The sequence below is a fragment of the Cetorhinus maximus genome, chromosome 2 (genome assembly GCF_964194155.1).
Source record: "Cetorhinus maximus chromosome 2, sCetMax3.hap1.1, whole genome shotgun sequence".
NCBI lineage: Eukaryota > Metazoa > Chordata > Chondrichthyes > Lamniformes > Cetorhinidae > Cetorhinus > Cetorhinus maximus.
In genome coordinates this window covers 30,575,167-30,602,944 of record NC_135880.1, presented here as the reverse complement: position 1 = coordinate 30,602,944, position 27,778 = coordinate 30,575,167, and the positions used below count along the sequence as shown (strand labels likewise).

At 44.4% G+C, this 27,778-nt stretch overlaps 2 protein-coding genes across 9 annotated transcripts in view; one reads left to right on the top strand and one right to left on the bottom strand.

Moving 5' to 3' along the window:
• Positions 1 to 5,087, top strand: part of cenpu (centromere protein U) — a 46,423-nt gene extending 41,336 nt beyond the window's left edge. For 5 of the 6 annotated variants that reach the window (XM_078562174.1, XM_078562148.1, XM_078562137.1 and 2 more), the window contains exons 10-13: positions 324 to 371; positions 469 to 530; positions 838 to 994; positions 4,447 to 5,087. In XM_078562174.1, coding sequence (XP_078418300.1) covers positions 324 to 371; positions 469 to 530; positions 838 to 994; positions 4,447 to 4,560 — 381 coding nt within the window. In that variant the 3' untranslated portion in view covers positions 4,561 to 5,087. The remainder of the gene's footprint in view (positions 1 to 323; positions 372 to 468; positions 531 to 837; positions 995 to 4,446) is intronic. The other variant, XR_013579436.1, reaches the window with a different exon arrangement.
• A 7-nt stretch (positions 5,088 to 5,094) lies between these two features.
• Positions 5,095 to 27,778, bottom strand: part of primpol (primase and polymerase (DNA-directed)) — a 46,159-nt gene continuing 23,475 nt past the window's right edge. For 2 of the 3 annotated variants that reach the window (XM_078562109.1, XM_078562126.1), the window contains 8 exons: positions 27,105 to 27,392; positions 26,307 to 26,469; positions 25,248 to 25,345; positions 14,877 to 14,963; positions 14,646 to 14,754; positions 7,684 to 7,766; positions 7,538 to 7,584; positions 5,095 to 5,733 (listed from right to left, as the gene is read on the bottom strand). In XM_078562109.1, the coding sequence (XP_078418235.1) occupies positions 5,401 to 5,733; positions 7,538 to 7,584; positions 7,684 to 7,766; positions 14,646 to 14,754; positions 14,877 to 14,963; positions 25,248 to 25,345; positions 26,307 to 26,469; positions 27,105 to 27,392 (1,208 nt within the window). In that variant the 3' untranslated portion in view covers positions 5,095 to 5,400. The remainder of the gene's footprint in view (positions 5,734 to 7,537; positions 7,585 to 7,683; positions 7,767 to 14,645; positions 14,755 to 14,876; positions 14,964 to 25,247; positions 25,346 to 26,306; positions 26,470 to 27,104; positions 27,393 to 27,778) is intronic. The other variant, XM_078562118.1, reaches the window with a different exon arrangement.

Below are 27,778 nucleotides of genomic sequence, written 5' to 3'. Positions count from 1 at the left end.
CAAATGCCTTTTGGAGGTCCACACACACCGATCAACCAGGAATTCTATGTATACACTAAGCTGTCAGGGAAGGTTCACCAATATTTTTAATACAGTATCGCATGTAAACAGTTGGTTTGGGAAGTGGGGTTTGGCAACTTACTTTATATTCAGTGTTATATTTTCCTTACAATTTCACATATCCCAACATATGAAATTGAAACATAGCAATTCTCGATGACCAAAAACAATTTCTCCAAATTGCTGCCTGAAAATGAACAGAGTCAGTTTTTCACACCAAACTGTTGCCCATCCAGATTGACAACTTCCTTTCCTTTTTAAAGATCAGGCAAGTGCAAGATCTGAAGAATTTGGAAAGAGAAAATGCAAAGGTAAATATTTATTTTGATATTAATAACAAATGTTTCCAATTTTCTATAAAGTTATCATTGAAATTTGAGTTGACTAACTAATGTTCATTATTTACAGGTGATAACAACTTTCAACAGGACAAGAAAACACTTTCTAGTAGCTCAGAAGGAATTAACTGAGTAATGCTACATTTAATTCAGTTTTATCTTAAATCAGTAACATTGACCCATTTGAGTAGTTCTTGAGCAAATGGTACAATAAATCTTTATTTCAAATATGTGCCTATTAATTTTTCCTTGCAAGCAGTGTACCCATTTTGATGATTTTAGGTACTTAATTCCAGTACCACTGTAATGAAATATAACTATTTAAATGCACAGTGGAAATGTTATTAATAATTTAAATTATAATCAAATTACCTCAAATCATTTGAGTTTTTTTTTGTTCCTAATCTAAATTGGAAAGTAAGGTTATGATTTTTTACAGGCAGGAAGCACAACTCAAACACTTGCAGAAGGAATATGCTGAACTGAGTCAAAAGAAATCAGATTTGCAACTTGCAACGCAACTTGTGTCTGGTTTTAAACAACTGCAAACACAGTATATTGAACATAGGAGCAAAAACCCTGGTGAAAAACAAACGGTAAGACCTCTAGTTGTTGTATCCATTGATGCTGGTCATCTGTAAAGTGCTGTTTAGTGACTTGGTATTCAGACAGTTCAGGTTCCCTATAATCAGGCCCTAAAGCAGGTCACCTATCTATGATTTTATCATAATCTAGATTCTAGATAATCTAGACCTAGATACACCAGCAATATCTGCAGCTCACACTTTTATAGTGCTCTTAATGTAGAAAAAAAAAGTCCAAATGTGCTCCACGTAGGAAGGAAGAGATGGTTGCCTTTATGGTAGTTAGCAGAAGTGACTGAAGACTTGATTGAAGAGATGGATTTTGAGACAGGTTTTTAATGCTGTAGAAAGAGGATGATGGTTTAAGAAAGGAAGATGCTAATTTCAGGCTTTAAATGGTTAAATGTTAGAATATATCACTTTTCACAACCAACATCCCAAAGTGCTTTACAGCCAGTGAAATACTTTAAGTGCAGTCACTGTTGTAAAGTAGGAAACGGGCAGCCAATTTCGGGATGAGAGTAGGTGTAGATGGGGTAAGGGAGGAGAGGGATATGAGGATGAGGATTTGAAGTTTGGCGTGTATGGGAGGAGAGATGGGGAATTGGGGCAATGAGGAGGGTGGCAATAGGTGAGCACAGATGTTGGGGGTTAAGTTTGAGAGCATTTGGATTTACAGAGTGCCTCTTGTGTCTTTTCTGCATCCAAAATACTGTACATCCGAGGAATTAATTTAAGTGTAGTTACTGGTTTGGTTGTTTAACATGCAAGTTTAGCTCCCATTCTAAAGATCTCTTAGTCATTCTCCTACGGCGATGTGTGTGGAAAGATGCCCAGTGGAGTATTCAAATTGAGCAGTCAGTTTAGCTGATTAGAACATGGGAGGATAATGGAACAAGAAGGAAATAGAGGTGGGGGTTGAAATGGAGGGGAGATGGGTGCATAAATTAACTCTGGGGAAGGAGGCAGGCAGCGCAAAACAACACTTTCACAGGGAGAGGGTTGGCAGCATAGGCCAATGACCCCTCTTATTGGAAGGTACATGGAGGCACTTACAATGGGAAATTAGATTTTTAAAAATTGCTTATCTCAGCAGTTTAGTACATTTTAAAATGGAATGTTGCAACTTATCCAGAATTTTAATGTATATATCTGAACACATAGCTTGCTCTGTCCCTTTTACTCTTAGTTTTGCAATTTGAGATACATTTGCTTTTCCTGTTCTTGTTCCCCAAAATATACCTCTTTACTTGTCTCTCCAATGACCTGCACTTGTGACGTGTTTGCTCATTGTACGTTAGTTTGTTGTCCTAATTAGAAATAATTAATTAATGATGGTTTTACATAATTAAGTCATATCTGCATTCATTTCATTTGGAAGACAACAACTTGCATTTATATAACACAGTTTAATGTAGTAAAACAACCCAAGGCATTTCACTGGAGTGTTATCAAATGCTGACACCGTGTTACACAAGGGGCTGTAAAATTCCACCGCTCCAGCAGTGGGATTTTCCAGTCCCACCGAAGTCAATGGACTTTTGAACGGCTCACCGCATTTCCAGCCTGCCCCCATTACAATGGGGCTGTGAAATTCCGCCCAAGGAGATACTGGAGCAGAACATACAAACATACGAATTAGGAGCAGGAGTAAGCCATTTGGTCCCTCGAACCCGCTCTGTAATTCAAAAAGGTTACGGCTGATAGATTACAGCTGATTCAATTGTGGCGTCAACTCCACTTTCCTTCCTGCCCCTTATATCCTTTGGCTGCCCTAGTTCTAGTCTCTCCCACAAGGGGAAACATTCTTTCAGCATCCACCCTGTCAAGTCCCCTCAGGATCTTGTATCTTTCAATAAGATCACTTCTCATTCTTTTAAACTCCAATGGATACAGGCACAACCTGTCCAACCTTTCCTCGTAGGATAACCACCTCATCCCATGAATCAGTCGAGTGAACCTTCTTTGAACTGCTTTAATGCAATCATGACCTTTCTTAAATGAGACCAAAACTGTACACAGTAGTCCAGATGTGGTCTCATGAATACCTGATACAACTGTAGCAAAACTTCCCTTTTATATTCCATTTCCCTTGCATTAAACATTTCATTTGCCTTCCTAATCACTTGCTGTACCTGCACGCTAAATTTTTGAGATTCAAGTACCAGGATACCCAGGTCCCTTTGTACTGCAGAGTTCTGCAATCTCTCCCCATTTAAATAATATGCTGTTTTTTTTAATTTTTCCTGCCAAAGTGGACAAGTTCCCATTTCTCCACATTATACTCTATATCTGCCAAATGTTTGCCCACATCAGTGAACATCAGTAGTGGAGTGACTAAACTAGGAATACCTAAGAGGCCAAAATTGGAGGAGTGCAGTTTGCTTGGAGGGTCGTATAGGGCTGGACAAGATTAGAGAAGGGCAAGGCCATGGAAGTAATCTTAAACATGGTTGAGAATTTTTGAATTGAGGCAGTGCTTAATTGGGAAACACTGTAGGCCAGCAAACACATGATGAACAGTACTTGGTGTGGGTCAGGGTATGGACAGCAGAAATTAGGATGAACTCAAGTTTAGAGGGTTATGGGAGGACAGCGAGGAATGTCAGAATAGTCAAGTATAGAGGTAGCAAAAGCACTGATGAGGGTTTCAACAGCAGATGAATTGCATCAGGGTTGCAGGCATGTGATGTTATGGAGGTGGAAATGGAGGGTGTTAGTAATGACGTGCATATGTGGCTCATCTCTGGGTCAAATACAACACCAAAGTTGCAAACCATCTGGTTCAGCCTCAAACAATTGCCAGGGAGAGGGATTGAATTATTGACTAAGGAATGGAACTTCTAACAGGGCTAAAGACAATGGCTTTGATTTTCCCAGTTTTTACATTTCAGTCGTGGAGCCTGAGTTGTTATAGTAACATTCACGTTTTGTAATTTGGAGCTATTGATAGTGATGGTAGAGTCTCTGACATTCCTGTCATCACATGGCTGACCAGGAAATTCATCCGTTCTTACCATTTGTTGTTGGAAGGATTTGCAGGTTGATAATTAACCTGTTTGGCCACGTAATGGGGTGGGACTCAAACCAAGAACTTCCAGGGATGTTACCCGCTGTGCCACAGGACCTCGGCTGATGGATGACAAACGATCAGTCTGACAATTGAGAGACAGTGGAGAAGTCAAGAAAGAGGCACTAATCCCTGCGGCACTCCACTTGTTACATGGTAGTGAGGAGTAAGACAGAATTTAATTTGGCCCCATTTAGAGCCAAAGTCTCCGATATGGACAGAAATTGGTATTTTACAGTTCTCCTAATATTTCTTGTTGACAATAAAAACAGACAAAAATTTCTCAAGTTTTCACTTTTTGGATATTCTAAAAGTCAAAAGCTAAGAATGACAGAAATTGTTTGTATAACATTACTCTAGTGCTGTTGATTTTAATTTTTTCTCTTATCGACAGTATAATATTTCCAGCTTTCCTGCTCTGTTGGTGGAGGCACGTGGAATTCTGGGAGCAGAAAAACAGCTGCAAATAATAAATACAAAATTACAGCAATCACTGGATAAGAAGTAAAGCAGTTGTACGATGAGAACTCAGCCAAGGGGCCCAGTACTGTAATTGCTTTATGGAAAACGTGCAATGTTTATTGGACATTTTAGGACAGATGGTTTGGAGGCTAGTCAATTGACTGGTCACAACAAATAAAAGAAAAGCAGGCAGAGAGGAGCATATGCCTGTAAGGAAGTCCCTCCAATTTGCCAGTCATTTTAACTGAGTGAAAAATTGGATAGATTCAGGTAGAGGTATCTCTCTTCCAAATTTTATGTTACCTTTGCAGAAACCCTGAAATCTACCCCATGTTGTTTATGGGCATGCATGATCTTTACTGATGTGGTTTATATTAATAAAACAAACTTTGTAGTTTCTTTTTGTATTAAAAATGCAATATAGTAATGGAAGAATATATATATGTGAAAACTTTCATATTGTTGTGTACTGCAAAAAGTTACTTCAGTCTCCACTTAAATTTTATTAAATTTATGCTTTATGTACATAAATAATGTAACAAAATAAAGACTCTATACTCAAATGTATTCAGTTTTTAGGAGAAGAATAGTATTTAACATATATCTTAAATGAAAAAAATCACTTATGTACAGTTCATAAAATGTCAAGCATTCATTTATCATATAGAGCATAATGGAGAGAAATAAAAATCCTGAATGTTGTAAATAGAGGAACAAAGAAGCTTCTACAGTCCATGAGGACTAAACACAGGAAATCCTGAAAGTAGATGCTGACTAATCTTCTGTATTAAATACAAAGACAGTAATGTTTCAGCTGACACCAGTTTGATTTAAAGGTCTTATCAAAAACACTCTTATGTAGCCTCCAATATATTTTCAGCAGCATCTATTTTGTATCCTTACTTAGAGAAGCCTCCAGTTCCTCCACAGCTGCCAGTAAGTCATTGTCAGACAGAACGTCAGCCTCCTCACTGTTCATGCTCAATTCCGACTGTATATCAGGAGCAATATTAAATTCAGTGTCTTCAACAGCTTCTAATAACATTGCATCATCAATGTTGTCAATAAATGCTGTATCCAGATTTCCTGTAAGGGCAGAATTTTGTGTTCCAGGCTGCAGCCAAATGTCACCAAGCTGCAAGTTGGTCCATGTTGGACATACATTATTTTGACTTGGTGCAATGTTCCCATCTTCATCCATGGTAAAAACAAACTCATCCTGAAAGAGAGTTGATTTCAGCTTCAAACAGATCTGATGTTACACAGTTAGTGAGAGCTTATTTGTAAAGGATATTAAAGGGAAATATCTAAATAGTGATAAGTTGGTATCCCAGTAACTGTTAGCAATTTGGTCAGCATGCATGATATTTAAGCCATTTGAATGAAAATTTCATAGTACAGGAACTAGCAATGAAAACACTGGTATGAGCTTAACGTTACATCTGTAAATCAGAGGATAACAAACAGGCGCTGGTCAACATTTGCAGAGTAACTGGTCCATGACTTCTTCACTTTAACAAATTAACTCTCCTATTATGGACTTCAATTGTATTTTGAACAATTCCATTGTTTTACTGCCAGATAAATGATTTTAAACATTTATCATTGAAGGTTTTTCCAGTATCAATTTAAACAGTTTTTACTCCCATTTCTGTATTACCTTGTTGTACTTCACAATAATTTGGGGTTCTTATACTAAATATTTTGTGTGTCTTAGCTATCTTTTGAAAATTTACAGGTTACAGATTGTGGTTGACTATAATTCTGCTGCTTCTGATGGCCCACAGTGCCTCATGCATTTCCAGTTTTGAATTGTTAGATTGGTTCTGAACCTTTCCCATTTAGCACAGTAGTATTACCACACAACACTACGGGAGGGTATCCTCAGTGCAAAGACAGGACTTTGTCTCCACAAGGACTGTTTGGTTGACACTCTTACCAATATTGTCATGGATAGATACACCTGCAACACAGATTGGTGAGGATAAGGTCTAATAGGTTTTCCCTAATGTTGGTTCTCACCACCTGCTGCAGGCCCAGTCTGGCAGATACTTTGGGACTCAGCCAGCTCAGTCACTAGTGGTGCTACCGAGCCACTCTTGGTGATGGGCATTGACATATTCCACCCAGAGTACATTCTGTGTCCTTGCTACCCTCGATGCTTCTTCCAGTGGTGCTCAAAGTGGAGTAGTACTGATTCATCAGCTGAGAGGGCGGTAGGTGGTAATCAGCAGGAGGTTTCCCTGCCCATGTTTTATCTGATGTTGTGAGACTTCATGCAGTCTGGAATCAACGTGGAGGACTACCAGGGCAATTCCCTCCCGACTATACCACTGTGCTGCCACCTCTGATGGTCTGTCCTACTGGTAGTGTCTGGGACATTGGCTGTAAGTTATGTCTCTGAGTATGACTATGTCAGGCTGTTTGCTTGGATATTAGCAAACCAGATGGGTTTTTACAACAATCGATGATCGTTTCGTGGTCACTATTACTGAGACCACCTTTCAAGTCCAGATTTTTTATTAATTAAATTTATTAAATTCGGTCTGGATCTAGATTTCTAGTCAGTGACAGTACCGCTATGCCACCATCTATCTATAGGGCAGAACAGATTAAATTGTGCTCAGAGAAGGGGGCATTGTAGATTCTTATTTGAACATCACTGATGTATACATTTTAAATAGGGAATGCCCACTAATCCAGCAACTCTATCCTAAGATGCCTGGAAAAATTAATCAACTTGCAGATAAGTAAACAGACATTAATAACAATCTAAACATAGCAACAGGAAAACTGGTCCAATTTATATATTTACAATTTTATAATTAGCATGTTAATGGTAGTAGAAGTGATTAGATATTCATCAGTACAATGAAAAAAGGTGCTTCATTTCTGTCAAATTGCAGCTCTATAGGAAATACATGCTTATTCCACTGGGAACAATGATTATTACCAACTCAATGATTTATTTTCACTTTATACAAAGGTATGACACTATTCTATGCATTGGTTTCATTACATACCATATCAATGAGGAAATCCAAACAGCATTCGTGGGGTAATGGGTGACCTTGAATCCAAAAGGAATTCAGCATAAATTAGTCTACAGTAAGACTACTGGACTTTGTAATGAAACATTATAATTCAATGGAATAAGATTAGTTCTTACTTTCAGACCTGAACTTCTGAGCTCGGCACACAGGATCATAACATTTCTGGTACCAGATTTCTTTCTTCAAGTCAACAACAACCCTGCAAAATAAGAAAAGGCTGCAGAATCTGCAATTCCCTTTGTATCCCACAAGTAGTTATTGAGATTTTGCTGCCAGCCGTTAATCAGTAGCAGATCTCCCCCACAAACTATTTTTCCCCAAGAAATAAATAAGAACAAATGAAAAAAATTGTATTTTCCATCACAATATTTCACAAGCACTAGGAATGAATGTTGAAGCCTCCATGTTGGGAGAAAACTAATTAAAGTGTAGGACATGAAGTTAAGCTTTTCATACTGTGCAGGAGCTGGAGGGTATTTTATATAAAATGAGCTGTTGGCTCATTTAAGTGGTTTATAGAGGTGTGTTGTAGGAGAATACAGTCTCGTCATAATTTTTCATCCTGATTTCATCATGCTGAAGGTATGCTTCAACTTTTCCATGGATCTATATCATTTAGAATATTTCAATAGGTAGTGCAATTATACGTACATTTGTAAAATGGGCATTTTAGCACGAGAGTTTGCCTTTCAGGTCAATGACCCTTCATCAGTTCTGAAGGGTCACTGACCTGAAACATTGGGTGGAATTCTCCCAGAATTGTGGTGGGCGGTTTTGGCAGCACCCAGCCCGCTGTGCATAATGGTGGCAACTCATGCCTGATGCTGCACTTGGAGCCTCATTAATTATGCAGAGGTGCATTTCGCTCTGAATCACCCGGAGCTGATTCAAAGGTGCAGGCGCTATGTATAAATACCAATCCAACACACAATCTCAATCTCTCGGCCCACCAGAGATGTCTGCAACCCATAAGAGAAAGGCTGAGAACCTCAGGACGAAGTCTGCACCCCGCATCACCCACCAGGCCCTGGTCAGAGGGGTGCAGGAACAACAGCATGTTCTCTACCACATGGATGGCTGCAGGAAGCACAACAGCCTCACCTCTCAGGCCTGGGACAGCGTAGTGGAGCAGGTCAGCGTGGCCGACACCTGCGCCCAAAGTGCCAACCAGTGCAGGAAAAGGATGAATGATCCCACCGCTCTGCTAGGGTAAGTCAAGTCAACCTTCAACACCCTCCAATATCAAACTCTCATCATGGCATCATGCACTCAAATGGCTACTTTCTTCAGGGGTTTCACGCAACCATCAACACTCGTTCTCTCATGGAGACGTTTACATCACCTTGATCCCATCTATCATGTTGCTCACACTCCATCCTCTGGCCCTTCTGGGGATGGCTCACCACACAAAGGAGCCTTGCATCTTACCCAACTTCTGCTCCATCCCTTCTCATCACATGCCTTTCTTCTTCATACAGGCCAAGCTGGCACACAATGCCGCGAGATAGAGAGCAGACCGGTGGAGGGACGTCCGACATCCTTGCCCTCAGTGAAGTTGAGGCTGCAGCTGAGCTGGCTGGGGATGACAGGATCGCTCCTGTGGGGGAAGGGGAGATCGGCCTCTCCAACCAACCTGGTACGGATCACAGCTCCATCACCTCATCAAATCCTGACATTCACAATGAGTCACGTGCAGTCTTATCCAGCTCATGCTCATTAACTGAAACTCTTCTATTTTCTAGGCACAAGCACACCGAGGCCCCCAAGACATTCCAGGATCACTAGTGCGAGCCCCCAGACCTCATCTGAGGGCGAAGCTCCAGGAGAACCGTCACGGCACTCACGCACCCTCCACCAGCTCAGAGAGACACGTCGGTGGGGTACAGATGTAGATTCGGTCGGGCTCAATTTCTGGGGAAACACCTCACCGACACGACTCCGCAGTTGTCGGAGGCAGGGTCTCCGGCGCTCGGAGGGCTGATGGAGATGTTGAGCCTCTGGAAGTGGCCGCCAAATCTATGCTGGAGATGCGATGACAGGCGGCGGAAAATCAGGCAGTATTTCAGCAGACTAGAGTGAACATTGGAGGAGTCTGTTTGCATCCTATCTGATGTCGTGGTTCTGGCATGAAAGCGCCTCGAGGTCACCATGGGAAGGTTGGTGACCACCATGGAGACATTGGTCCAGCAGGTCTTGCCAGATTTGTGCTTGGTCCTGCACTCCATGGCTGTACATGCTGGTGGGCACCATCAGGATGTAGGCGACATGGCGATGAGGCACCTTGACCTCCCTCCAGGTGGACCATCTCCTGCAGGAGTCAGGGTGGGGGCCCTCGAGCACCCACAGAGAGGATGACCATCAGCTGGACACCTCACAGGCTCCTCTCAGGACACTCCAAGGTATGCAGCCTCTCACAGCCCCCTCTGTCTGTGACACCCATTCACTCCAGCTTCTCAGGCCGCCAAGGGCGCTTCTGCCTGAGCAGGTGACCCTTTTCAGGCCAGGGCCTCCAGGCCAATGGCCACCAGAGGATGTCCGCCAAGGTCATCACAGACATCAGGACGTAGCAGTCAGCCTCCGTCTCTGCTGTGGATGTCAGGGCTGCACCCAGGCGTAGTGCTAGAGTTAGGAAAGTTAAGAAAAATTGATGTCACTTTTGGGTCACGAATGTTTGTCAACTGAAGGCGTTGTGATTTTGTACTTTGGAATCCTCTTATTTCGAGGTTTAGCCTTCCTCCCACCTGGTGATAGTGTCCCACTGTGAGATTCACATTCCTGTAATGTCAACCTCAGTTGAACTAGTATCTGCACCCCTTGAGTGATAGAACCATAGCCTTCCTCGCTGTCCACAACACCTCCAATCTTAGCGTCATCAGCAAACTTGCTGATCCAATTTACCACATTATCATCCAGATCATTGATATAGACAACAAACAACAATGGTCCCAGCACAGATCCCTGAGGCACACCACTAGTCACAGGCCTCCAGTCTGAGAAGCAATCATCCACTACCGCTCTCTGTCTTCTCCCACACAGCCAATTTCAAATCCAGTTTACAACCTCTCCATGGATACCAAGTATCTGAACCTTCTGAACTAACCTCCCATGTGGGACCTTGTCAAAGGCCTTACTAAAGTCCATGTAGACAACATCCACAACCTTTCCTTTATCTACTTTCTTGGTAACCTCCTCGAAAAACTCTACAAGGTTTGTTAAACACGACCTACCACACACAAAGCCATGCTGACTATCCTTAATCAGCCCTTGGCTGTCCAAATAATTGTATATCCGATCTCTCAGAGCTCCTTCCAATAATTTACCTACTACTGACGTCAGGCTCACTGGCCTGTAATTACCTGGTTTACTTTTGGAGCCTTTTTTAAACAACGGAACAACATGAGCTACCCTCCAATCCTCTGGCACCTCACCCGTGGCTAAGGACATTTTAAATATTTCTGCCAGGGCCCCTGCAATTTCTACACTAGTCTCCCTCAAGGTCCAAGGGAATATCATGCCAGGCCTGGGGGATTTATCTACCTTTATTCGCTGTAAGGCAGCAAGCACCTCCTCCTCTTTAATCTCTATATGTTCCATGACACTACTGCTTGTTTCCCTTCCTTATACACTATGCCAGTTTCCTGAGTAAATACTGATGCCAAAAAACTGTTTAAGATCTCCCCCATCTCGTGAGGCTCCACACATAGACGACCACTCTGATCTTCAAGGGGACCAATTGTGTCCGTTACTATCCTTTTACTCTTAATATACTTGTAGAAACCATTCGGGTTTACCTTCACATTATCTGCCAAAGCAACCTCATGTCTTCTTTTTGCCTTCCTGATTTCCTTCTTTAGTATTTTCTTACATTTTCTATACTCTACAAGTACCTCATTTGCTCCTTGTTGCCTATACCTGCTATACACCTCTCTCTTCTTCTTAACCAGATCACCAATATCCCTTGAAAACCAAGGTTCCCTATCCCCGTTAACTTTGCCTTTAATGTCAGGGAGATGTGTTTAAATCTTTATTGGAAATGTGTGATGTAAGTGTTTCTCACCCTTCTCCCTCAAATAACACCATTGAGTGAGGGCAGCTCATCAGTGTGTCTCCTCAGTGGTAGTGGCAGAAGAAAAGAATGCATAGGAGGAGATCATCCCTGGGCACGTCTACATCTTAGTCGCAGCGGTGTTGGCATCATTAGATGGCGGCGAAGGCTTCACGTCTTCTCTCGTATCGATCTTGTTTCTAAGTGGGTTCTCAGTTCCCAAAGTGAGCTTGCTCACAGGGCCCCACTGACCAAAGCAAAGATCATGGCCTGTCAATTCTGGAGGCAAGTGTGAATGTGGGACTCGTTCTTGCTGTGAGTGGGTGGACATCCCTGAGTTGAAAGAAGATGGCATTGAGAGCTAGGAAGGACGTGGCCATATTCCCTCACTTAACTTTACTCTTCCTGGAGCCGGTCAGCGATTAACATATCAATGGCATGCCTCCCACGTCTTCCTTCCTCCATGGCGTGATCACACTCATACTGACCCTCAGCAGCCTCCTGAGGTTCCTGGGCCTCTGGATCTTCATTCTCTGATGAGCTCTCATCCTTCTCCAGTTCATCCTCTGGCATGGGGTCACCTCTTTGCATTTCCAGATTGTGAAGGGTGCATCACACTGCGAATGATGCGAGAAACCCTGTCGGAAGTGTATTGGAGTGAGCCACCTGAGTGGTCCAAGCATCTGAAAAGCAGCTTCAGAAGCCCTATGGTCTGCTTTATAAGGTAGTGTACAGACCTGTGAGCAGCTTTGTACCTCTCAGAAAGACTCAGAGGGCGGCCCACCGGTATCATCAGCCTTCACAAAGTGGGTACTCCTTATCCCCAAGCAGCCATCCCTGCAGGCGTGATGGCCCTTGAAAATTTCAGGCACTTGGGAGTGACACAGGGTGTAGGAGTCATGGCAATTTTCAGGGTACCGTGCACAAATGTGCAGTATGTGCTTCCGGTGATCACACACCAGTTGCAAGTTGATGGAATGTTAGCCTTTGCGGGTTTATAAACATTAGGGCTGCTGCCATGGAGCCTGTATAGCCACATGGGTGCAGTCTATTGCACCCTGCATTCTTGGGAAGTCTGAGATGGCTGCGAAGCCGATGAATCTCGCAGCCTGGCTATCTTCGCCCAGGGAAAACCTGACACGACGGGCCATCCTGTAAAAGGCATCTGTGACCTCTGTTATGTATCGATGTGTTGTGGACTGAGAGATGCCGCACAGGTCGCCTGTTGATCCTTGGGAAGAAGCAGAGGCCAAGAAATTGAGTGCAGTGGTCACCTTCAAAGCCACTGGCAGGGGATACCCTCCAATTCCACTTGGCGTCAGGTCTTCACGAAGAATGTGGCATATGTGATGTACCAGATCTCGGGACAAGTGCAGACGTGCAAGGCATTGCTTCTCACTCATTTGTAAATAGGAGACTCTTCTACGATAAACCCTAGGTCTGGCAAGTCGCCTCCATTGTCTGGATCTCTCCTCCTGTTCAGGCTGCGGCTCCGCTTAACCATGTCCCTCCTGCTGCAGCTGCGCACAGAATCACTTCTCCGACCATCGCCTCTTCCATTGCATTAGGAGCCTGACAAAAGCAGCATTGAACCCTGGATCCATATTTGCTTTTGTCTTCTCTCTGAATGGAAACATTGAAGATATTAATGATTCAAGGGGCAAGAAAGTGAAGCTCAGGATGACACGTTTGGAGACTGTAAGAGTCCATAGTTTTTCGGGTCTTACTTGCAAGGTGGCTGATGCTGCCTTGTCCCTGAGACACTAGCACACACATTGATGTTACCAAGACTGCATCACAGATATGTAACCTCTTGAGCCCTGTGTGTGATGCTAAAATTTAAGTGAGATGGTTGACCCAACCTAGCTCTGTGCTCCAGTCCCTATTGTGGCCTATTAATGTCCAATCAGTTGTTCATGGTCAATGAATGGATGCCCTTTGGCCCATTAGGAGTGTCACATCTGGTAAACACATGACAGGCCTTCATTGATGGAATGCCATATATGATACTATTACCTGCATTCCCAAATTCTACATTCCTATGTGTTACACTTGGAATGCAGTGACTATGATGTGTAGGCACTGAGTTCTGTGTAGCCCTTTAACAGTGCCAATGAAACCATTGGCTTCCATCGCAAGGAGGTCTTCCTCCTTTTTTTCTAAGCAGACTCCTGCTCGCTCTGGCGGCAACAAGCCCCAGAAAGGCATCCCTCATGTCTGCCCTTCCCTCGACTACCATTCCACAGCTTTCTTGCCCCGTTGACTCCCTCATGTTTGTCAGCCTGACCCCTCGTCTCACAGCCCACCCCTGGTTGAAGCGCTAGTCTCTGAAAGTGGAGGACTGCATGAGTACAGTGGTGTTCCTTGGGACAACGAAAGCAAAGAGAAGGAGCAGTCCAACCCTACAGCCCCAGCAGAGCAACAAGACTGGCGCAGCGCTATGGCAGGTATGTTCCACTCACTTCGAAGTTACGAGTGAACTGAGGTCAACTTGTGCACGCCACCCCTTTTGAAACTGGTTTGACGCTGGCGTAATTTCCCGCTGATGTGTCAGAAGATTGGAAGGCATGGCAAGATTCCAGCGAGCAGCTGTTTTAATGAACATTCATGACATGCTAATGAATGCAAATGGCGTTCGCACCACTAGTTGGTGGGATAACTGATCCGCAATGAAAACACCGTCAGGAGAATTGCGACCTGTTTTTAAAATGGCAGGTTTCCAATTTTTTGCCTCCTGCTGGATTCTCCACTCCTGCCACGAAACCTGCCGCAGGTGGGATGGGAGAATTCCGCCCATTAACTCTGTTTCTCTCCACAGATGCAGCCTGACCTGCTGAGTATTTCCATCATTTTCTGCTTTTATTTCAGGTTTCTAGCATCGGCAGTATTTTGCTTTTCTAATCCGGAATCCTTCAGGTTTGTCTATTCAGTGCATTGTCATTGCTGAGTGAGGGGGAGTCTGACTTGTTGGACATTGAATGAAGGTATGCCAATGATTGCAGGGACTGGCACCAATGTGTGAATTGTACTTACATAATATTGTTGCTTTTATGAGCTCTACCAATGTTCTCGCACCAATGGTTTTTGCCGATGTCGTATACAATCAGTTCTTCAGAAGAGAAATAATTCCATCGGCGCAAGACTGACGAAAGTAAATTATATTAAGCTATTTTCAAATCAGTGTTATACAAAACTAACATTTTTGCTTTGTAGTAAGGTTTAATAATGGAGTGGTGTTGATGATTGAAGTGATTAAAAACTTACCACCCTGTATTCCTCCCTTGTTTACTTGACTAATGATAAAACTATCAATCTCTGGGTATGGTGAACAATGGTGGCCGACCATTGTATCTGTAAAACAGAATTCAGTCTTCTGTGAAATCCATACAGACTACAACAAGAGTGGGTGAATAGTTAATGAAGTTCATTTCTAAATAGATTGGTCAAGTTTCAAGTTTCTAGCATCAGCAAATGGTCAACGTTCAAAGAGCGCATGGGTGAACTGCAACAATTGTTTATTCCTGTCCGGCGCAAAAGTAATATGGGAAAGGTGGCCAAACCATGGCTTACAAGGGAAATTAGAGATAGTATTAGATCCAAGGAAGAGGCATACAAATTGGCCAGAGAAAAACAACAGACCTGAGGATTGGGAGCACTTTAGAATTCAGCAAAGGAGGGACAAGGGATTGATTAAGAAGGGGAAAATAGAGTACGAGAGTAAGCTTGCAGGGAACATAAAAACTGACTGTAAAATTTTCTATAGGTATGTGAAGAGAAAAAGATTGGTGAAGACAAATATAGGTCCCTTACAGTCAGAAACAGCAGAATTTATAATGGGGAACAAGGAAATGGCTGACCAACTAAATACATACTTTGGTTCTGTCTTCACAAAGGAGGACACAAATAACATACCAGAAGTGTTGGGAAACATAGGGTTTAGTGAGAGGGAGGAACTGAAAGAAATCAATATTAGTTGGGAAATGGTGTTGGGGAAATTGATGGGATTGAAGACCGATAAATCCCCAGGGCCTGATAATCTACATCCCAGAGTACTTAAGGAAGTGGCCCTAGAAATAGTGGGTGCATTGGCGGTCACCTTCTGAGATTCTATAGGCTCTGGAACAGTTCCTACAGATTGGAGGGTAGCTAATGTTACCCCATTATTTAAAAAGGGAGGTAGAGAGAAAACAGGGAATTATAGACCAGTCAGCCTGACGTCAGTAGTGGGGAAAATTCTAGAGTCCATTATAAAAGATTTAATAGCTGAGCATGTGGAAAATAGTGGCAGAATCGGACAGAGTCAGCATACATTTACAAAAGGGAAATCATGCTTGACAAATCTACTGGAATTTTTCGATAATTTAACTATTAGAGTTGATGAGGGGGAGCCAGTGGATGTGGTTTATTTGGACTTTCAGAAGGCTTTCGACAAAGTCCCACATAAGAGATTAGCATGTAAAATTAAAGCGCATGGGATTGGGGGTAGTGTATTGAGATGGATAGAAAACTGGTTGGCAGACAGGAAACAAAAAGAGTAGGAATAAACGGGTCTTTTTCCGAATGGCAGGCAGTGACTAGTGGGGTACCGCAGGGATCGGTGCTGGGATCCCAGCTATTCACAATATATATTAATGATTTAGATGAGGGAACTAAATGTAATATCTCCAAATTTGCAGATATTAGCTGGGTGGGAGGGTGAGCTGTGAGGAGGATGCAGGGATGCTTCAGTGTGATTTGGACAAGCTGAGTGAGTGGGCAAATGCATGGCAGATGCAGAATAATGTAGATAAATGTGAGGTTATCTACTTTGGTAGCAAAAACAGGAAGGCAGATTATTATCTGAATGACTATAAATTGAGAGAGGGGAATGTGCAACGAGACCTGGGTGTCCTCGTACACCAGTCGCTGAAGGTAAGCATGCAGGTGCAGCAGGTGGTGAAGAAGGCAAATGATTTGTTGGCCTTCATAGTGAGAAGATTCGAGTACAGAAGCAGGGATGTCTTGCTGCAATTATACAGGGCTTTGGTGAGACCACACCTGGAATATTATGTGCAGCTTTGGTCTCCTTACCTGAGGAAGGATGTTCTTGCTAGAGAGGGAGTGCAGCGAAGGTTTACCAGGCTGATTCCTGGGATGGCGGGACTGACATATGAGGAGAGATTGAGTCGGTTAGGATTATATTCGCTGGAGCTCAGAAGAATGAGGCGGGGGGTCTCATAGAAACCTATAAAATTCTAACAGGACTAGACAGGGTAGATTCAGGAAGGATGTTCCCAATGATGGGGGAGTCCAGAACCAGGGGTCACAGTCTGAGGATACGGGGTAGACCATTTAGGACTGAAATGAGGAGAAATTTCTTCACCCAGAGAGTGGTGAGCCTGTGGAATTTGCTACCACAGAAAGTAGTTGAAGCCAAAACATTGTATGTTTTCAAGGAGTTAGATATAGCTCTTGGGGCGAAAGGGATCAAAGGATATGGGGAGAAAGTGAGAGTAGGCTAATGAGTTGGATGATCAGCCATGATCATATTGAATGGCGGAGCAGGCTCGAAGGGCCGAATGGCCTACTCCTGCTCCTATTTCCTATGTTGCTTTCTATGTAAATTTGATATGTAAAAAGCCATATTTATTACTCTAAGATAATGGGCCAAATCTTCTTGTCGTTGGAGACTGGACATATGACTGAAGATCTGCATTGGGACCCTGTGAACGTCCTGATGCGCAGGCCTATGTGGAAATTGCTCAGGATGGGCAACTCCCCTTCTCTGCAGGACCCTTCCCAAATGTCTCCCACTCTGAGCTAGATTTTGAGAGTCTGGAAAGTTAGGCGGTACTTCCCTGAATAAATACCCAGGAAATGTTCAAAACCTAGTCTAACACCTGGGTAACAACACAATCAACACCACCTCCGCCAACCACCTGACCCCCCATCCCCGACCTGGCTTGCTCCGATCCAACCTGGCCATCCCCTGAGCCGACTACTGCCACCACCCCCCAAAACCGACCCCAGTACCCCTCCTGACCACCTGGCCAAAACCCCCAATGCAACTAATGCCCCCCCAACCTGACTATACCCCCGACCTGACCAAACCTTCCTGACCTGACTAAACCTCCCGATCTGAGTACCCACTCATCCACCCCACCCACTTACCCACCTATCCATTCAACTCACTCACCCATTCACTAACATTCAAAGACTGGACCTTTAAACTTACCATATGGCAGCTAGTGCTGTAAAAAAGGGGGCATGTCCTGTCTTTCCCCCGACTCTATTCTGCTCCACCTAAGGTCCCGGAGGGGCACTGCAATTGTGTGAAAGCCGGGATCGGAAGAAGTGGGAAGAAATGCGCAGCAGTGCCAAGTCAGGGAAATTTACAAGCGCAGCGGCAACCCACTTGTCATTGCTGTTACTCGCAAGTTTCGGTCCATAGTTAATAACGTGGCACCTAAAATCAGACCTACCGGGAAGATTTTCAATTTTCTAGCTGAAGCAGACATGAATATCTCAATCATCAGGATTTTGCTAGATGGTGTGTTTCTGGAAGTTTACAGCTCACCTTTTGTGTTTACACCACTAAACACTAAGAACAAAGCCACTCCAAGATCATTATAATTTTAAACAACTAAAACAAACATTTGAAGCACAGTCAAGCTATCTGTCCTATTGAGCCTTGTGTCTAAGAATATGAATAAATAGAATTGTAGGGTATATTGTTTTTTGCTAATTGCTCTAGATTAACTATGGAGTGCTTTGGTCAGATGCATAGTATGGATCAACCACAGCCAGAGGTGCACAATGCATTTGTATTATCCTTTTATGTGCTGCTTTTTCCCTAGAATTCCTGTACTCCATTGGCTGTTCTCCCTCACCTCCTCTCTTAGCTTACCTTTCTCTGATGGGCTTTGCTCATTCCTCGATGCTTGGTCCCCACCCAATTTATCTCTAACCCATCCCCTGCTTATTCCTAGGTCTCTGCTCCTTAGGATGCAAGCAGGAGAAAATTTACCTAAATTTTTAAACTGTTCTTGGAATGAGTGTTAGGCCAGCATTTACTGCTCACCCCTAAGGTGGCGGTGAGCCACCTTGAACCGCTGCAGTCCATGTGTGGTGTACGTACACCCATACTGCTTTTCTTTAATTCTGTAATGGTTTGATACAACTAAGTGGCTTACTAGGCCACTTCAGATGGCAGTTAAGAATTAACTGCATTGCTGTGGGTCTGGAGTCACATGCAGGCCAGACCAGCTAAGATTGGCAGATTTCCTCCCCTGCAAAATATTAGTGAACCCAGATGGGTTTTTTTTAAATGACAATCCAGTAGTTTTATGATCATTATTGAGACTAGCATTTTATTCCAGATTTATTATTTGAATTTAAATTTCCCCAGCCTCCATGGTGGAATTTGAACTCATCTCCGGAGCATTAGTCCAGGCTTCTGGATTACTAGTATAGTAATATTAACTGTGGGACAGTAGCATAGTGGCAATTAAAAAATGAGAAAAAGATTTTATAGCCAATTTGATTCTCCATTTTCTTTCCAATTCCATCTGTCCTGTTTTATTTCTTTCAAGACTTCATACTAATTTAACCCAGCCTAGGGCGGAATTTTCCGTGTCTGCTGGTGGTGGGCATGATAGACAGGTCGCGATCTTCTGCTCAGCCCACTGACGGCAGGTCGCGTTTCCCACCATCGGTCGGCGGGGAGCTAATTGTAATACATCAGCATATAATTAAAAGGCCATCCCGTCAGACTCTTGGAACCCCGCTGTATCATCCATCCACGTCGGTGGGAAAGCACGCCAACGTGTTTCACAACAGCACATAGGCAACGTGCACTTGGCAACCTTCACTTTGTGAGGGACTGAGGTGAGTGAACAGCGGCGTTCACCACAGCTCGCCTGTTGTTCACAGCCCTCAGGGGTGCCGAGGGAAAGTGATGTCTGGCCCCGCAGGCGGCTGCTGAGGGGTGGGGGTGTCCGGGGGCAAGTGCTGGCCAGCCTCGGAGGCGATTACTGAGGGCAGGGGGGGTCAAGTGCTGCCCTGGTGTTGCATCCCGCGCACAGGTGGGGGGCAGAGTAAGCGAGGCTTGGCCACGCATTAGGGACATCTGTATAAACCATGCCTCCACAACCGAGACAGATCAGGCGCAGCCACAGCGATATGATTGGGGTCAGGCTCTAACCTGCCCGCCCATGCAAGCAACGCAGAGGCACCAAAGGGCCACCAAGCGCTCCATACCTTACGCCCCCTACCACCCCCCCAGCACAGACTTCAAGTCTGCCACCACTTTATTGGACCACAGAGCAGTTGGACTGCACAAGTTGTACAATCTCCTCGCCAACGCTCTCCGGTAAGCATTAAGGGGCGGTCACGCAGAGCCGAGAAAGTGCTAAGTACAGCCATGATAACCACGTCTCTCTCTCTTTCATGCTGCAGGAGGAGCACGTCAGGATCATGGATCCTGGTGAATAAGCTGTATGCCTGATGGCCTACAGAAACTGTAGAAGACGGAGGAGAGAGAGAGTGAAGCTCCTGGCTGCGCAAAGGCAGGAGCAGCAACCTCATGAAGAAGGGGCAGCAGGGGCTCCCGCACATGCTGCCCAGAAGTGACAGCGAGCCGTGGCTGGTCAGCACCTAGTGACACCCAGGGACCATAGTCGCCACCTGCCGATGACTGAGAACTAGTGTCACCGATATAACTGCGCATGTCTAGGGACCTGGTGGCTCACATTTGCCACTTACTGCAGGACTTGGCGCCAAGGGGACATGGAGGGCATCCACTGCCAGTGGCTGTGAAAGTGACCGTGGTGCTCAATTTCTATGCCAGTGGCTCCTTTCAGGGCTCCACAGGTGACCTCTGCGATTTCACAATCCACCACCAACAAATGCATCCATGAGGTCACGGATGCCATCTTCTCTATGGCACACAACTTTGTGTATTTCACCCAGGACCGGGACAGCCAGGATGCAAGGGCCATTGGATTTGCCCTGATCTCGGGATTCCCACAGGTACAGAGTGCGATTGACTGCACTCATGTGGCGCTCAGGTCTCCATCGCTACACATGGTGGACTTCATCAACCACAAGGGCTTCCATTCATTGAATGTGCAGCTGGTATGCGACCACCAGAAACACATCCTGTAGGTATGTGCACGGTTTCCAGGGAGTGTGCACGGCGTCTACATCCTGAGTCGCTTGCAGATCTCTGCAAGTTTCCAGGGTCCACAGAGGCTGCAGGTTTGGCTCCTTGGGGACAAGAGCTACCAGCAGAGGACGTGGCTGATGACACCTGTGCAGCGGCCTCAGACTACAACAGAGCGACGCTATAATGAGGCTCATGCAGCAGCTCGCAACTTGGTGGAGCAGACCATCGGGATGCTGAAGATGCAGTTCCGGTGCCTGGACCAGTCTGGTGGAGCCCTGCAATACAATCCGTAGAGGGTGTCATGTATCGTTGTCGTCTGCTGGTACTGCAACGGGGTGAGGAGCTGGCTGAGGAGGAGATGGAGGAGCTGGATGTCTCTCCGATGAGGAGGACGCTGACGGGGATGAGGGTGAGGGGGTCCTCGGTGGTGACAATAACGGGGATGAGGCTCTCGCACTGGCTAGACGAGGCAGGGACACAAAGGAGGCCCTCATAGCTGCCAGATTTGTGGAGGATATGACGACATACAGTGAGGTGACCCCACAGATCTTCACATCGCAGCTGTGAACGTTTGACTCCAGTCTGGCTTATCTCTGTCAATACCCTCTGAGAGAATGCTCCTGTCATGGAAGTGCAGTGGAGGCCCTAATAGTCACTCGATCGCAGGAGGATATTGATAACATGCAGTGAGGACACTCCATAGATCTTCACATGGCCTCTGAGAATGTCTGACTCCTGTCTGGCTGAGGGCAACTCGCTTGCGCTCCATGATCAGGGCCATCTCAGAGACTCAGCCATGGAACTTTAGGTGCAACTGATGCTGTGTCCACCTTCAGCGCCTCAGACCTTCAGGAGCTGGTGCACAGCATAACTGGTCCCAGATGCTGGTGTGATGGGGGCCAGCCCCACCTTAAAGGTGCTGAGAGCACACAGAGTATGAGAGAACTCTGTGGCACCTGCCCACTACATTCTGGCAGCAATGACCAGAACTGCCGAGGTGCAGGCATCAGTAATGTTTCCAGGGAGTGTGAGGCTGGACCATCACTGTGTTCTGAAGGCCGCAGAGAGCACAGGAAAGAGGTCCTGTACTGAGAGACCTGCCTTTTATCTTGTGTAGAAAGATTTCACATCTGAGTGACAAGAACACTGCTCATCAGAACAAGGAGCCATAGGCAGGGAGACATTCTTGGGAGTTTATTGACAATAGAGAACAGTATGTTCAAGTGATTAACACCCATGCCCAGGCTGTGCAACTAATTCTCCTTAACATTCCTAACTCTGCCGCTACGTCTTGGTACTACCCAGACATCCATAACGGAGGTGGAGGCAGCCTGCTGAATGTGACGCCCTGTCTGTGATGACTTTGGCGGGTGTCCTCTGGAGGGCCGAGCCTTGGAGGCCCCCGGCTTGCTTTCAGGGTCCTGCTGTGTGGCAGTGGCACTCTCCTTGGCCTGTGAAGCTGGATCTGCAGAGGTCACAGGAAGAGGGGAGTCAGATGGGCTGGTCACTCCCAGAGTCACCTGGATGGATGGTCCCGGAGCATGCACCTGCTGATCCTCCTCCCTATGGGTGCCTGAGGGCCCCTGGCTGACTCTGTGAGCGGAAGGGGTAGCTGGAGTGAGATCGAGCTGTCTACACCCCTCTCGTATACACACTGTTGGAGACCAACTATGGCATCAGGGATGGAATTAAACCCTTGTAGCAGTGCAGGAGTGACGTCCTGGACCAAGGTCGCCATGGCAGCCGCCATCCTGCCAGTGTTGACCTCGGTGAGGTGCAATGCCAGCGCTATCACCTCAGCCTGAAGACGGACTCCTCCATCGTGCCTTGCAATCTGAGGGGTGCAGCGGACATCCCTTCCTGTTGTTCTTTGCAGCTCCAGCAACAATGCCATGACCGAGTCCAGAGGCTCGTCATCTGACTCAGACTCAGCAACGTTCTGGCCTCCAGCAGTCCTCTGAGTGCTGGGGACCTGGGAAGTCCCTACCTCTGCCTGTGTGGATCAGAAAGTGTGATGTGCTCACCAGATTGTGATCCCGAGGCTACTCTAAAGCTAGATCCCACCAAGGTGTGTGTCTCTGCGCTAGTGGAGGGTGTGGCTGAGCACTGTGACGGGATTTCAGGGAGGGTGCCTTCAGCTTCCTCTTCAGAGGTTTCTTCGGAGCTTGCTTGGAGGCTCTGGGTCATGGACTCCGTTGGCTGCTTCTCAGATGTGCCTGCGAAAGCAAGGAGAGATAATTAGTGCATGGCAGTGGCCTGTGGAAGAGGACATATCACTCACGGCACGGTTGTCTGATAGATGTTGCACTGCTGGATCCTCACTTGATAGAGCAGCGCCGACCTCACCATCAGCACAGGACCAGTCCCGGTCATCGCCGGCCAGTCTGGATGGCTCTGTTTTCAAATTCTGTCAGAACTTTGAATTCCAGCATCCCTCCACCTGTCTGCGACCTTTCCCTCCTGTTGTGAGCCAGTTTGTCCTGCATGGATAGAGACAGGGAGAGTGTATCAGGATGCCTGCTGGGCCAGATGATAAGTATGCTTGGCCAATGTGGGTGGTGAGTGGTCCCATGGACGGGATGAGGACAACGATGGTGTGTGAGAAAGAGTGAATGGTAATGGCAATGAGTGAGGGCCCTGTGGGTGTGTGATGGGTTTGACAGTGAGAGAGTTGAGAGTGATGAAAAGAGTGACTTACCCTGGCGAAGCAAAGGAAATCATTCATCCTTTTGCGGCACAGGGTGGCTGTCCTCTTCTGAAAGACGTTGGCGCTGACCACCACTGCCACCACCTCCCAAGCTGGGTTGGTGACATTACTACCCATCCTGTGGCCAGGGCGGAGGTAGAGCACATCCCGCAGTTGCTCAAGGGACCTGTCATTGAAGCGGGGGGGCTGCAATCTTTTTGTCTTTTCAGGCTATGTTTCCCAGGCAACAGTGGTGAGCTGGTGACAATGAGCGCTTTGTTGGCAGCCGCCTTTTAAAGAGGGTGGCTGGGGTGATGCAACAGCGGGGTGATGGCGAGCGGGCGAATGAGAACCTGCCCATCATGGAAATGGTGTGTTTCGCGGGAGTGAATATATAATGAGACGGGCTTGGGAAGATATGGCGTGAAAACCCGCCATTTTCATCAGCAGGTAGGACTCCATTTCACCTGCCCGCTACCACAGTTAACATAATACTGGGAAAATTCAGTCCTATATATTAACATGTTTTCACTAAAGTAGCAGGGTTGTGCATTTCAAATCCCTTATTTCCTCCTCTGGACTTCACTTTGTGGGTGGGACAAAGACTAGTTTTTAGCCAAAGGTTCAGACTGCAATGACTAACATGATCACACCTATGGTGCTAGTTTATACTTCAAAACTTGGAAGAGACGTTGGTGATGAATGTACTGGTCAGTAGTTCAGATGCCAAAAGCGGCAAGATGAGTGTGAGGATATAACTCTGCTACTGAATGCCTTCCACTTAATTTCTGAGAAATTAAGACTGAAACGAATAGAGAAAATACCTACTCAGGTCTTATTAATAGCAACAAGTAAAATAATGGGCAGCTTTTTCTGGTCGGCGAGCGGGGTCGGGGCCCGCTCACTGACGCGTAAAATGATGAGGGTGACGTCGGGCATGCATCTGCCGACCTGTCAAAGGCCCATTGAGGCCATTAAAAAAGTAATTGAAATGATTAATGGACCTGCCCGTCCAACCTTAAGGTTAGTGGGCAGGCAAAGAGCCCAGGTGGCCTTCTGAAAAAGCATAAAACATCATCCACGGGTGGGATGAGGTTTCATGAGGGATTTTAAATTTTTGGAATATTTTTAAATAAAAGTAATGGACATGTCCCAGCTCATGTGACAGTGTTACATGAGGGGACATGTCAGGAAAATTTTTCTAACCTTTAAAAATTTTTTTTACAACCTCAACCAATCACCCTGAGGCGGCACTTTGCCTCAGGGAGATCTATGTGCTCTTTCACGCGCATGCGTGAAACAACGCACTCCCGGCTCATGGAATTTCCGCCCCCCCGCCCGCACAGGGAGCGCTCAGCGCTTCTTTGCGGACATCACGCTGGGCGGCCCACCCGCACCTGCACAACCCTCCCGAAAGGGTGGGGGCGGGGTGGGGGGGGGGAAATGCAGCCCAATATATACTACATGCAAAAAATGCTAGTCTCAATAGTGATTTTGAAACTACGCATCAAGGGGTATGGGGAGAGAGCAGGAGTACGGTGTTGAGATAGAGGGAGTACGGCGTTGAGATAGAGGATCAGTCATGATCATAATGAATGGCGGAGTGGGCTCGAAGGGCCGAACGACCTACTCCTGCACCTATTTTGTATGTTTATAACGATGATGGGCAGAAATAACACCAATATCTTTATGTTTATAATTATAACAGAAACAGCTTTAAAGTAATCAGATAATGGCAGATTAAAGAGCTATTTTGGTGATCCATCTAAGTAATATGCAAACAAATTATGAGCAAACTAAATACCTGATGCAGGGAGATAAGTATTATCTTGCTCGTGGCATCCTTTGAATTTCTTTGTATCTGAGCTATCACAAGTCAGAACTGCCAAGCCATCAGAAAATCTGAAAATGATACAGTATTTTCATCATACAACTTTGCAAATTGTACCTAAATTTAATTATATCAGTACCTGACATTCTTTCTGATAACTACCATCTATAGCATGCATCACTGCAATTAACTTTGAATTTCTCCAAGCCAATTCAAAATCTTCAACACTTCATTGGCTAATCTTAATCACATAAAAAGCCAGATCAATAAATGCTATTTACTGTGCTCTTTGACTATTATTTTTCCATTCTATTTATTACAACTATTGGAAGAAATTATGAAGCAGAGAACATTAAATTTATGTCATCAGGAAAATAGCTTGTTGAAAATAGGCAATGATCTGAGTGAAAAGATCAATATAATTATAATAATATAATTATTTCTTGATTGACTGAACAGAATTATATTCTTAAAATTAATCCAAAAATAGGATTAATGTGCAACAACATAAATGTAAAGAAATCAATGAAAACTCCTCGTTTTGAAAAACTAGAAAAGGAAGTCCAAAGCTTGAATCTTATCAGTCAACATGTATCAAAATTTCACATACTAATAAAGTTATTCTTATAAAAACAGAGAATTTGTATTGACATAACATTTCATCATATCTCTCCAGACTTCACATACAATTAATTTTAGGCAAATATAGCAGCCACTTTGCACAAATCCTTTGCACAAGACCTACATCAGCATTAAATTGAACGACCAGTTAATCTTTTGGTAGTGGTCAAGTGAGAAAGATTCACAAAGACAATGGGAGAACTCCCAACTCTTCAATTCTTGTCAAGGTCTTAACATCTAACTAAACAGGGTGCCAATGACAATAACTCAGTATCGGACAGAAGTTTCAAACTCATTTTATGCGTTCCAATTTTAGAGCAACTTAAGACAGTGGAATAACATTAAAAATTGTAAACAATGTTCCCCTGCTCCCCCTTTTCACAAAAATAGTGAACGTTATTGATGTCATACCTAACGTTGCTGACCAGAGAGCTCAGAAAAAATAGCTCCTCTCTAGAAACATTCTTTTCAGGCTTGGGGACAAACTGATTATCTTCAGCAACTTCAAAAGAAGTGCTCTTTCCTAGTTTGGATGATTTATAGAGTCGGAAGTTTCTGTTCTTTGTATACACACCTTTAAAGAAAATCAAAACAAAGCAAAAGTTCTATCACATCTTATACTTTACAGCAAAAAAATGCAACAATTGAGGAAAACAGTCAAATACATGAATAGTCTTTCTCCTAAACTTCTTGGCCAGCTTTTTTTGTTTCTATCTCAGATTTCCAGTATCTGCAGTATTTTGCTTTTTGTATTTGTTTCTGAACGCCTTCTGTTTTGTGGATCTCACCAATGGGCTAATGAGTTTAAGAATCCTGAAGCATTATGTATGGAATCCCATTGACCCACTAAGTATTCACATAATTATGGTTAGACTATTTGTAGCTGCTGATTTGCAACCTTTGTTTCCTAGCTTGTAATTTTAATACTGATTATTTTTCAAAGCTAAATATTAAAGTCAGAGAAATTCAAAACTACAGTTATAAACTTTTTGTAACAGCTTATGGTGTATTTAAAATGTATTCTACCATGGTTTCTCTGTGCTGCACAACCTGCCCCCAACTTCCACATCATCTATGCTGTATTGGCAAACTGAGGCTAGATAACTAATTGAGTGACTCATCCTTCAGATCTTCAATTCTCAGGAGGGATCGATTATTACTTGATTATTAACTGCATATATAGGTAGAAATGAAAAAATAAGCATTTACCTAAATCCACAAAGAGTTGGTCATTTCCATGTTTATCTTTAACAATTAGAAATGACAAATCTGGATCCAAATTGTTTTTCTCCAATTTTTCCCATGCTGCACATTTAATCCTTTTTGAGGGGGGATTCCCAGAACCATCTACATTAAAATGTTTCCTAGAGTCTGGAGTGACTGGAATAAATGTACTGGCTGACAGCAAAGCACTGCCACCAGCATTTTGGTCAGTTCTCCCACATCTTTTCTCCAATGCTTTCATCACAGGCTGCAAAATTGTTCTTATAAAATTTCCTTAAATAAAAAACAAATTTCACAGTCAATTAGCGTGGTTGTGCAATCACAGATACAATAATTTGTTAGATGCAATCATTTTAATTTCTTTCGGAATAAGGCATTTGGAACTTTTTGTTTTGAACAGCCACGTCTCTTCCACATGTGGAAACCCATCAACATTCTTAAAAAGTCTCTGAACCAGCTCCTGAAAAATCCTCATAAAGGCCGGGATTTTCCCTTCAGAATAACATCATTCAGCGATATTATGCAGTAAATTGTACAGCAACATCCAGAGTCTGCACATGCACAGTTAAACATGGAGATTCAATTATGTACAATCAATATCAATGACTTGGATAAAGGGACTGCAAGGCTGGCAGCTAAATTTGCTCATGGCACCAAGA